Below are 12,181 nucleotides of genomic sequence, written 5' to 3' on the forward strand. Positions count from 1 at the left end.
AGGATTTTGTATTTAACTCCTTCAAATAGTCGAAATAGTCGAAAACAAAATTAAAAATCCATAGCTATTACGTCCGTCTCGATACAAGCTATTACAGCATCTCTGCATTCTTCAATGAGATATCAATCGAGCAAAAGCCCGATCGACGTTACCGATTATTTATCAATACATAGCAATTTCGTTCATTAACTTCCTAACATTATGCTTCTTCAGTCCTGTGATTCGTACCCCTGCATTACCGAAAAGTGATCGCTCGCTGTTTTGGCACCAAAAACATGAATACCGTATGGCTATGCTCGCCAGTACTGGTTGTGGAATACAAATGCGTCCGCTGCGGTTTTCTTCCCTTCATCATTGCGGTTCCAATGGTAGAGTGCGTGTGTCCTGTTTATAAGCTCAAGCGTGGAATGCCCGTAGCTTGCTTCTCGGAATGCAGAATAAGCTGGTTGTGGATCTCTATACCTACAGAAACCATAGAACATGTGTTAGTCATGACTGTCTGCACAAAAGGAACTCGATTTCCCTACCGACTGTTAGTGATCAAATCTACGAAATGAAATTATGTCTCTTAAATTATGCTATCCTGTTTCGACTGACCCTTTTACTTATTAACGAAACAAAAATCGTAATAAAGAAACTAGACTAAAGTTCCTACCGCGCAGCCAGTCCTTCATTGTTCCCTCCATCTCCAACATTTACGTATACAGGAGCTGATTTGTCTGGTATGGGGTAACAGATACCACTCGTTACATTGTATTGTATATTGGAGATACGATACTGAAATAAAAAGGGAAGAAAAACGTCACCCACAATCTAGCGATGAAATGACACAATATGTGTGAATAACAAGAAATGTCCGTTAAGTATTACAAACTTCAATAGACCTCGATGCTAGAATAACAGAATTGTGTACACAAAGATGTACGGAATTATAAGATTCTACTCCAACGTTGAATGCCGTACCAAGTCATATCATATAATAGGATACAATAGAAAACATAAAAGGTAAAGAATCATACCGATCTCTCATAAGCATGGACGTGGCCAGCAAACACCACATCAACTTTGTATTGAACGAACCAACTCTCAAACACCGCTCGCATGCTTTCACCTTCCATGAAATGAGCGTCATTACTATTGTACATTGGAATATGCATAAGGACTATGAGCCAAGGTGTCTTTTCCCTGTCAACCTTTTCCAATTCTTCTGCTAGCCACATATATTGAGGCGTGTACTTCACTGGTGACAAAATTAATAATTGATGTAAGGTGTACTGGCACAAAATAGAAAGTGTATGTTCACATATTTGAAAGTGTAGGAATGTACAATTACCAAATGGGGAGTAACTGGACAACACGATTATATGAGCTGATGCACGTCTGATGGCATACCAAAGAGGATTGCTACTATTAGAGGCCAGATAAGGAGTAGCATACCGGTGAAGATAGTTCTTGAATGGAGTAACTTCTCCCTAGAATATGTACAAAACTAATAGTTAGATAAACCAATCATTTTTAGGTTGCACTGTTAACGTGATAGGAGTTGCAGAACACAACAAATCATGTATATAAACTTATTTAGATGTCACTAATATTTTACAACTTTTTTATGTTGCGGATATATTTTCATTGCATAGGGTTCTAAGGCAGAATAATAAAAAAAGACTTATAGTGACAAAAGTAACTCAGACAGTTAGATATGCTTGGTACCTTACCATAATAGGCCTGTAATCAATGTCATGATTGCCAGCAGACCACATCCATGTCTGATATGCAGTACTTTGCTCAACGAATCGAGCCCATGTGTCCCACCGTAAACCTATGTCATTATACTCATATCTATCAGCATAGGAAAGATCTCCGACAAATAAAACGGCCTGTCCTGAACTATTCATATAGTGCTCAAGAGTTGACAGAGAGTTAAACGTCTGACCCAAATCACCTGCAACATACAGATAATGATTTATTAGGAGAAACTACAAAATTCAACATTATTTTACACAAAGAATGACAAGAATTCCTAGGGTACAAGTATATCAGGCTGTGGCTCACAGCTTAGAGAAACTAACTGTTATCGGACCCTTTGCAGAGAGAAAACAACTCACCTATGATCCCAAATGTGTAGTGAGAATTTGGGTCGACCTTTGGAGGTGTTGTAAACCAAAATTTTCGAGATGAACTGCCATTTCCAATTTTGTAATAGTACTTTGTGTCATACTGAAAACAAGAAACAATTGATGGTTTAGTGAAACTATAAGCAAGTGAATGAACAATTTCTTATATTGAGTCTAAATCATACAACAAGGTGGAAGCATAATTTGGGGAACTTGGAGGCACCAATTAACAGAGCCGATAAAAACTTTAAATTTACATTATTGACTGAGACGACATCATTGACACAAGCTTTTCATGATAGCAAACCCAGAGAGAAAATCACACCATATATGCTTCTACTAGTATACTTCACAAAGTAATCATGGCTACCTCAAGGCCACCAACAAGACAGTGATGGATGTAGCCAGACTTATAGTGATAGAAGGTGTAGTTTGTCATGACGCCCTTAGCAGAAAACTCATATTTTTTCTCTGATGTACCATACTGCACTTTACTATCCCCTGGTTCATCAGGCGTAACCCATGAGATGATTACAGCCTTTCCATCATAGTCACCTTGGGTGATATGCACCTGCAATGAATGTTTGAAGTGTATAAGAACATTACAACTCAAAACATCAATATTGTAAAGGAATTTTCATGCTATTCATATTAATTATAGCACTTTCGAGTTAATCAGAATTGTTGGAAGAAATAAGGGACCGTAACTTTCCACATCCTGAATTCTGAAAAACTATACAATGTGCCTATTTTTCTACAGCGATATCGAATAGCTATGAATTCTCACTTGTTGTGGAGCATTGTAACCCCTTGGCACCGCAAATACTTTATGGTCCAGAGGCATATCAACCGCTGGATACTCAGATCGTAAGAAAGTACTCGTAATTCCTGCTGCATTCCCATTCGCCAAAAAGCTCAACACGACAAAAGAGGTAAGAATAATTCCAAGCAATATGGACTCCATCCTAGTAACCGCTGCCATCATTGTTCACTCAGCAAATTACAGTAAAACTAACTGCACCAAAAAGAAGAACAATAAGCAATCAGCCATATCGATGACCAAGTATCCACTGCCAGACAGTTGATAGACACGAACACCAACTAAAGATGAAACATTGATGAAAATCGAAAGGGATGGAAGACCATTTTTGCTTTTTCCGTGGGAAATGATCCTCCGCACAGTCGAGGCCATATCAAATTTTCAAACTTTCACAAACCCTTTAACTTTTACTTCAATAAATTTGCAATTTTTAATCCAACAACGAGTATAAATCACTCCAACAAGATCAAAGCATCAAACTTTATTAAAAAAAAAAAAAAAAACCACTTATTAGAGTTAGAGATAGATATAAACAGCAGATTTGAGTAAACCATTACAATTACTAATCAAATTGAACAAATCCCATTAAAATTCCAATTGAATTTCTGCTGAACACCATCATTTCCAATCCACATTAACACACAAGAACACAACTAAATAACTAAAAACTCATTCATCATTGACTAGTTAGCACTAAAAGAAACTTTCAAAGTTAGAGAGAGAGAGAGAGAGAGAGAGAGAGAGAGAGAGAGAGAGTACCAGAAGTTCATAGCTTGAAGAGGCTAAGGAGCGAGAGAGAGAGTGAGCTATATAATAGTCGGAGGGGAAGGCGTATGAGTTGTCGAGGCGCAGCGTATGTTAGAGGAAACCATTATCCTCATCCAGGCTGGCTCGTAGTAGAAAGCGATATCTTGGTGCGCAGCTGGCGAGCTGGGACTGGTCAGTTCTGATTACTATCTGATGAAACATGGTCCATCACCGGTCGATACGGCCATCCAAAGGACATGGGGGACCTAACTCAGTGCAGCGCATATGATCAACGTGCTCGAAATCGGTTACGGACCCCGAGTTACAACCCAGCTGAAAGTTGTGAGCCCAAGCCAAAAGAAAACCCCAAAGAAATCCTAACGACTTCCATCCCCCAACGCCGACGTGGGAAAAACCCCAACCACCCACCTTCCTCGTAAATCGAAAAAAAAAATGGCGGTGTTGATTACTGCATGCAGAATCGGATTGCGGGATCGATGGGGAGACGATGCAATGGGAATGGAAAGGGAAATGATTGTTGGAAATCATGGAGGTGGAGGGAAGGGTGGAGTGAAATCGGGGCATCTGGGCAACGAAACCAGAGGGTGGTGAAAAGGGTCAAACCAGCAAGAGGGCAGCGGAAAAGAAGGGAGAAAAGGAGCAAGGGTCTGCCACCGGCGGCTCAAAGAGGAGATCGGAGAAAGTTGCACAGTCGCACACGGCCGGCGAGAAGCTCTCAAAGAAGAGGGAGACTCTCACGGTCTCACCAGAATGAAGAGAAATTCAAGGAAATTATTTATTCGTTTAACGGTTGTTCAATAATTATTTAGTCAAATTTATAATTATTTATCAATAATAGTATTTTTACCATAATTATTCGGACAGCTACATCATCTAAATTAATTGGCATTTAATCAAAATGTTAACCAAGAATTAATAAAAAGATTGTTAATTAAATGATGATTGTGGTATACGAGAAGTTTCATTCCCCCTAAATTATGTTAAATTAAAAATCAACATAATTCAAATCACGTTAAAGAGCAGAGTTAATACTTGTCACCACAACTGTGATAGAGGATCACTTGCAATATTGCAAGATCCAAAAGAAATAAAAAGATGGAAAGGTAGAATGACAAATTCAACCGATAAGGTTAGTGGCATAAGTAGTGGATTGCCTTAGTAAGTAAGTTTTTTTTTTTCAACTTATGGTGTCTCATAGTCAAATTTTTATTCAAGGTAGAGTTAAGTAGTGGATTCGCTTAGTAATTAAAGATTTGTTGGGTAGTCTACTTGAATCTAATTTTTTTTTTTTAACTCAAAAACAATTTTCAAGTTTTAAGCCTTAAAAACTTGTTTGATAGTGATTATTTTCAAAAACTGAACTCAAGACTAACTCAAAAATATAGCATATTATATAAAAACACAAAAAGTGAGTTTTTAGAGATTTTAAACTTAAAGTTACTCTTTTCTTTTCTCACCCTCCTCCCCCTCACTCCAAACCTCTCTCTCTTCTCCGTGCTCATCCTTCTGTCCCTTTTCTTCTTTGTCTCTCCTCCACTCCACTCTTCATTCTCTCTCCTCCTTTCTATCTCATCTGATTCTCTCTTGTTTCTCTTTACTTTGATCATATCTTACTTTCTTTTGTCCTCTCCCTATTTCTCCCTGTCTTTGAATCTCTTTGTCCAGTTTAAGTTTTAATATTCAAAATTTTTAAATCTTATACCAAAAAAGTTTTTAAATCTTAAAAAAAATTGTTTTCAAGAAATGTTTTAAAAAAATAACAAAAATTTTTAGATAGGATTTTTTTCTTCAACTTATTGTGTCTCATATTCAAATTTTTATTAAAGGTAGAGTTTCAAGGACTTATATCTAAATAATCCAAATTAAAAAAACATAAATAGCATCCCCAACTTGAAGAATGACAGACCATCACGGATGATCCAGCAGTTGTGTGAATTACACAATAGTGGTCAGAGGAAGATTAAAATGTCTTGATAGTTCCGATCATCAAACAACATTGTTGGATAAAAACAATAGGCCAAACTGGTAATCCGAATGAACATTCGAAATAGTCGTAAAACAAAACTAAAAATCCAATACCATGAACAAGCGACAAGGGATCATATTGCTTATTTTACGTAAGAGGTCTCGATACAAGCCAATCCAATGTTTCAATTTCCAAGCAACTCTGCATTCTTCATTGAGATTTCTCAAGCAAAACACCCGACAGATGTGATCGGTTTCTATCAATGCGTAGCAATTTCGTCCATCATTATCTTCCTAACATTATGCTTCTCCAGTTTTCGCTTCCCGTGATTCGCACCCCTGCATTACCAAAATTCAATCATATCAGACGCGTATGCTGGTTTACGTTACCAGAAAGTGAATCGCTCGTTGCTTTGGTACCAGAAACTGAATGGTACGGCTGTACTCACCAGTATTGGTTGTGTAATACGAATGCATCCACTGCGGTTTTGTTCCCATCATCATTGCGGTTCCAATGGTAGAGTGCGTGTGTCCTGTTTATCAGCTCAAGCGTCGAATGCCCGTAGCTTGCTTCTCGGAATGCAGAATAATTTGGTTGTGGATCTCTAAACCTACAGAAACCATGGAACATGTGTTAGTCATGCATTTCGACCGACCTTTTATCAAAGAAACGAAAATCGTAATGAAAAAGCTCGACTAAAGTTCCAACCGTCCAGCAAGTCCTTCTTGGTTCCCTCCGTCTCCAACAGTTATGTATACAGGAGCTGATTTGTCTGGTACGGGGTACTGGTAACCACTTGTTACGTTGTATTGTATATTGGAGAAACGATACTGAAATTAAATGGGAAAGAAGAACATGAATCTCAATCTAGCGATGAAATTTATAATCGATATAAGATGAACTGGCACAATATGTATGAATAAAGCGCAATGTCCGTTGAAGTGTTACAAACTTAATGGACCTCCATGCTAGAGTAACAGACAGTTTGTGCACGAAGATGAACGGAATTATAAGATTCTACTCCAATGTTGAATGCCATATCAACAACATATCATATAAACGGCGAAGAATCATACCGATCTCTCATAAGCATGGACGTGGCCAGCAAACACCACATCAACTTTGTATTGAACGAACCAACTCTCAAACACTGCTCGCATGCTTTCACCTTCCATGTAATGAGCCTCATTACTGTTGTATATCGGAACATGCATAAGGACTATGAGCCAAGGTGTCTTTTCCCTGTCAACCCTTTTCAATTCTGCTTCTAGCCACGTCCATTGAGGCGTGTACTTCACTGGTGACAAAGTTAAAATTCGATGTAAGGTATACCGGCAAAACATAGAGTCTGTTCACATATTTGCAAGCGTAGGAATGTACAATTACCAAATGGAGAGTAACTGGACAACACGATTATGTGAGCTGATGCGCGTCTGATGGCATACCAAAGAGGGTTGCTACTACCAGAGGCCAAATACGGAGTAGCATACCGCTGAAGATAGTTCTTGAACGGAGTAACTTCTCCCTAGAATATGTACAAAACTAATAGTTAGATAAAGCAACAATTTTTAGGTTGCACTGTCAACATGATAGGAGTTTCGGAACACAACAAATCATGTATACAGTTCTAAGGTCACAGAATAATCAAAAAAGACTTGTAGCGACAAAAAGTAACTCAGACAGTTCTCTCAAGATATGCTTGATACTTTACCATATAAGGCATGTAATCAATTTCATGATTTCCCGTGGACCACATCCATGACTGATATGCAGTACTTTGCTCGACTAATCGACCCCATGTGTCCCACCGTAAACCCACGTCATTATACTCGTATCTATCAGCATAGGAAAGATCTCCGACGAACAAAACAGCCTGTCCTGCACTCTTCATGTAGTGCTTAAGAGTCGACAGAGAGTTAAATGTCTGACCCAAATCACCTGCAACATACGGACAATGATTTATTAGGAGAAACTACAAAATTCAACATTATTTTATGAGTGATAAGAATCCGAGGATACAAGTATATCAGGCTGTGGTCACGGCATCGAGAAACTAACTGTTATCGGACCCTTTGCAGAGAGAAAACAACTCACCTATGATCCCAAATATGTAATGAGAATCTGGATCTATCTTTGGAGGCGTTGTAAACCAAAATTCTCGAGATGAATCACCATTTCCAATTTTGTAGTAGTACTTTGTGTCATACTGAAAAAAAGAGAAGAAATAATTGATGGTTTAGTGAAACTATAAGCAAGAGAATGACCAAGTTCTCATATTTGGGAAACTCGGACACACCAATTCACAGAGTCGATATATAACTTTAAAATTTACGTTGTTGACTGAGACGACATCATTGTCACAAGCTTTTCGTGATAGGCAAACCCGGAGAGTGAAAATTGCACCACATATGCTACTGCTAGTGTACTTCACAAAGCAATCATGGTTACCTCTAGGCCATCAACAAGACAGTGATGGATGTAGCCAGACTTATACTGGTAGAAGGTGTAGTTTGTCATGACCCCCTTAGCAGAAAACTCGTATTTTTTCTCTGAGGTACCATACCGCACTTTACCATCCCCTGGCTCGTCGGCAGTAACCCATGAGATGATTACAGCCTTTCCATCATAGTCACCCTGGGTGATATGCACCTGCAATGAATGTTCAAAGTGTATACGAACATCAAAACTCAAAACATCAATACTGATAACGGATTTTCATCCTGTTCATATTAAACGTAGCACTTTTGACATCCCGAATTATGAAAAACTACTATTTTTTCTACATCAATATCAAAATAGCTATGGATTCTCACTTGTTGTGGAGCATTGTAACCCCTTGGCACAGCAAATACTTTATTGTTCAGAGGTATATCAACCGATGGATACTCGGATCGGATGAAAGTACTCGTGATTCCCGTTGCATTCCCATTCATCAAGAAGCTCAACGCGACAATAGAGGTAAGAATAATTGCAAGCAACGCAGACTCCATCCTAGTAACCGCTGCCCTCATTGTTCATTCACCAAATTACAGTAAAACTAACTGCAGCAACAGAAGAAGAACAAGCAATCAGCCATCTGCGAGACAGTTGGATTAACACGAACACCAGCTAAAGACGAAAGGGATAGAAGCCCATTTTCGATCTTTCCGCGGAAAATGATCCTCCTCCCAGTCGAGGCCATATAAAATTTTCAAACTTTCACAAACCCTTTTGACTTTTACTTCAAAAAATTTGCAATTGCAGTCCAACAACGAGCATAAATCACTCCAACAAGATCAAAGCATCAAAATTTATTCAAACAATCACATATTAGAGTTAGAAATAGATATGACCAGCTGATTTGAGTAAACCATTACAATTACTAATCAAATTTAACAAATCCCATTGAAATTCTGCTAAATACAACATTTCCAATCCACTTTAACGCACAAGAACATAACTAAATAACTAAAAACTCACTAATTATTGACTAATTAGCACTAATATTCTGACAAATTAAATAGATCGAACAGAAAAAAAGAAACTTTCAAAGTTAGAGAGAGAGTACCAGAAATTCAGAGCTTGAAGAGGTTGAGGGGAGAGGGTGTTCAACTAAATAGTAGTTGGAATTTCTAATCAATTATATTATCGTGTTTCTGAAATCCTAAAAGATTTCTCATCCGCTTGGCTCGTCCCAAGCGATATAATTCCTGTGCGCGGCAGCTGGCCAGTTTGGAGTGGTCAGTTCTGGTTTTTGTGAAACCCACAAGGTACCGGCGTGTGCGTTGTCAGATGATGTTGGTCCTTCTTGTCTATTTGTAAATTATTGATAGTAATTTGGTAAATTACTGATTATTATTCCATGAAACATCATCGCTCGATTTCCCCATCCAAAGGACATGTGATCAAAAACGGAAATCGAGATTTTTTTCTTTATTTTTTACGATTTGTATTCGTTTATTTGGCTAGTCTATCTTATAAAAATCAAGTTTAGATCTTCGAATTCCTCTTTTGGATGATCCAAATTATGTAGTGGATCAGCTACGAATGCGACACTGAAATGGTATATGAATTTCTCCTAAGTCACCAATAAACATCAACTTGTCAAAAGCAGTCGAATTTAAAATTATTTTGTAATCCAAGAGTTATTTAATAAATTTTTTTAATCAAACACTAAAATTTTGACAACGTTAATCAAATAGTTAATAATTTTAATTTAATAATTTTTTTTGAAGAATTGATTTTTAAAGTGTGATGTGAAAAAGTAAATAATTTCAATCACCTTAAAACATTGCAAGGTTATTTCTGATTTATTATTGGATGATAGTCTTGATAGTTAAGTTGGTGCGGAACACTCAAATGGACTAATAGATAGTATAAATCTCTCGATGCACATACTCCGACAAAAAAATCTGGAATGAGTCTCAACCCGTAGTTGGGGGCAACGACTCATCATAGATGACCCAAGGAGGGCAAAGACATGATATACTCATGGCTTACATCTCTTTCTTAAATCCCAAAACATCATAAACTCGTAACCATGCGTGGGCCAAACACAATACCCACACCCACACATTCATAAATAATGATTCAACCCCATGAATCGGGAACCATCGATAGTTCATTGCTAACTATTTGGATTGTTTCTTATTGCGTTTGGTAGAAAAATATTAAACGTATTTCTAGTCATAAAAAGTATTTTGTGTGAAACTATTCATTCAATGAAGCAGTTGAAATTTTAATTGAAAAATCAACGTGTTTACGTAAATACACTTTTAAACAAAAAAATGTTTATAAGCATAAGTGTCTTTTACATAAATTTGTCTATTGTTCACAATTCATTTGGAATTGCTTTTAAAATGACTGAAAGCGTTTTTGGTAAAACTATTTTGAGTTTCAAAAGCACTTCTTAAGATTCACTTTCAAACAAGTCGTAAAGCAATAAAAGTTTTAAAAATAAGAGAATTTAAGAAGAGCAACTTTGTGTACGAAAATCATTGCTTGGGGCTTTCTAATGCATGGTAGCCTTCAAATATTAATCATAGAACTCAACTCAAACTATGGTTTGGATTCTCTACTTATCCTTTCCTTTTTCTACAATGGGATTAAAATATCGTCTAAATCGAACAATGAGTCAACAAGAAATTGTTATGAAACTTTAGTTAGTTTTAATCGTATAAGTCAAACAATCAGAACAACTAGCTTGTTTGTTTGTATTCGGTTTTAAATCTCGCTTGTCATCATATATACTTGGGAAACAAGTTACGCGGTTCAGAAGATTTCCATGTGTTATAGCTACCCATACTATCATGCCAAAATTATGGCAAAGTTGACCACGTCACCAAACAATCTAGCCATCCAATGTCCCAACATCACATCATACAACCACGATGATCTTTCCACCTATGCCCTCACCATCTGTGTGTTACAGTCCTACTAGTTGAGCTTCTTCTGAGTTCCAAGTCCAACGCTCTACCATTCAAATTGGCATACACAACAATGTGAATCACTAACCTGTGAAATGATTTTCGCACTGTCGTTTTTTTTTTATTCAGATAGTTCTTCCTAAAACAAAACTTTCTTTCAGATTTAAAACTCTAGATCCATTTCTAATCGTTATTCTATCAATTAATTAATATATTTCCGAGCCCAAGTGAGTGTTTTGGTAAAAATGGAGATTTTTTAATGTGGTCGAAGCAGGAGATGGTAAGCATATGCATGTTATTATATAAGAAGAGGAGGTTCATTTTTTCAAGTTCCCCTCGAACAATTTTTCAGTATACCGGAAACATGAATTGGTACACCAAGGTGTCATAATATATAAGTGGATGGATATTTGAAAAACATAATTTCCAACCACTTTTGTTATGGCACTGGTATGTCGAGCATGGACGGAGCCAATGAAGGCTCATTGGGGGCAGATGCCCCCACTCAAATAATTTGTTTGTTTAGTTGCAGATTACAATTATATAATACACATGAGTTATCTTTGAAGAAAATATATGTATCTAATATCCAAAATACATTCATTCTACTTATACTCCATATCAAATATTATATGAGCAATAGGGCTCTTGTTCTGTCATCCAAACCGAAAAAAACCCTATCCTGCTTATCATGTACTTATATATTTTCTCATCACCTTGCAACTTTTCACTACTATATTGAAATTTTTGTAACATTGGAATTGTGATACATCATCATTTCAAACTATCATTAATATCATATTGCATATAACCATACTATAATAAGGTTTTCTTAGTTGTTTTCCGTTACCCCTATTAGAAGAAATTTCTAGTTCTGTCCTTGATGCCGAGCCGTGTTTTCCAGTACACTGAAAAATTTCTCGTGCCTCTTCACTTATTTTACATATGTGTCTGTGTTCTTAGCACGTTGAAAAATCCTTTTGAAAAAAAAAAAAAAAAAAAAGAATGTTCAGCTTTGGCATGCATGCTAGAGACGAAGACTGGTCGTTGAGTTGTGACAAGAAAATTCCTTTTTATTTATTTTAATTTCATCTCAAAATTGGATCAC

The 12,181-nt window shown here is 37.0% G+C and overlaps 2 protein-coding genes across 3 annotated transcripts; both read right to left on the minus strand.

Moving 5' to 3' along the window:
• Positions 1–35: 35 nt before the first annotated feature.
• LOC125467948 (bifunctional purple acid phosphatase 26-like) lies at positions 36–4,448 on the minus strand. Of its 2 annotated transcripts, XM_048567235.1 has the most exons (9): positions 3,694–4,446; positions 2,902–3,129; positions 2,485–2,685; positions 2,106–2,217; positions 1,716–1,942; positions 1,334–1,472; positions 1,020–1,240; positions 656–777; positions 36–462 (listed from the first exon to the last, which is right to left on the minus strand). In XM_048567235.1, exons 2-9 carry the CDS (start codon positions 3,097–3,099, stop codon positions 291–293), a joined length of 1,392 nt encoding a protein of 463 aa, XP_048423192.1. In that variant the 5' UTR covers positions 3,100–3,129; positions 3,694–4,446; the 3' UTR covers positions 36–290. The 2 variants fall into 2 exon arrangements, with proteins under 2 accessions (XP_048423192.1, XP_048423191.1); XM_048567234.1 differs by having other exon boundaries at positions 1,020–1,472; positions 3,694–4,448.
• Positions 4,449–5,648: 1,200 nt separating this feature from the next.
• On the minus strand, positions 5,649–9,435 carry LOC103953881 (bifunctional purple acid phosphatase 26). The gene is made up of 10 exons (XM_048567433.1): positions 9,216–9,435; positions 8,482–8,709; positions 8,117–8,317; positions 7,763–7,874; positions 7,380–7,606; positions 7,055–7,193; positions 6,745–6,965; positions 6,377–6,498; positions 6,117–6,278; positions 5,649–6,006 (listed from the first exon to the last, which is right to left on the minus strand). The coding sequence occupies exons 2-10, from the start codon at positions 8,677–8,679 to the stop codon at positions 5,928–5,930; spliced, it is 1,461 nt and encodes a 486-aa protein (XP_048423390.1). The 5' UTR covers positions 8,680–8,709; positions 9,216–9,435; the 3' UTR covers positions 5,649–5,927.
• Positions 9,436–12,181: the final 2,746 nt, after the last annotated feature.

Source organism: the organism of the source record quoted next, unplaced genomic scaffold (genome assembly GCF_019419815.1).
Source record: "Pyrus x bretschneideri cultivar Hongxiangsu unplaced genomic scaffold, Pyrus_bretschneideri_v1 Contig44, whole genome shotgun sequence".
Lineage (NCBI taxonomy): Eukaryota > Viridiplantae > Streptophyta > Magnoliopsida > Rosales > Rosaceae > Pyrus > Pyrus x bretschneideri.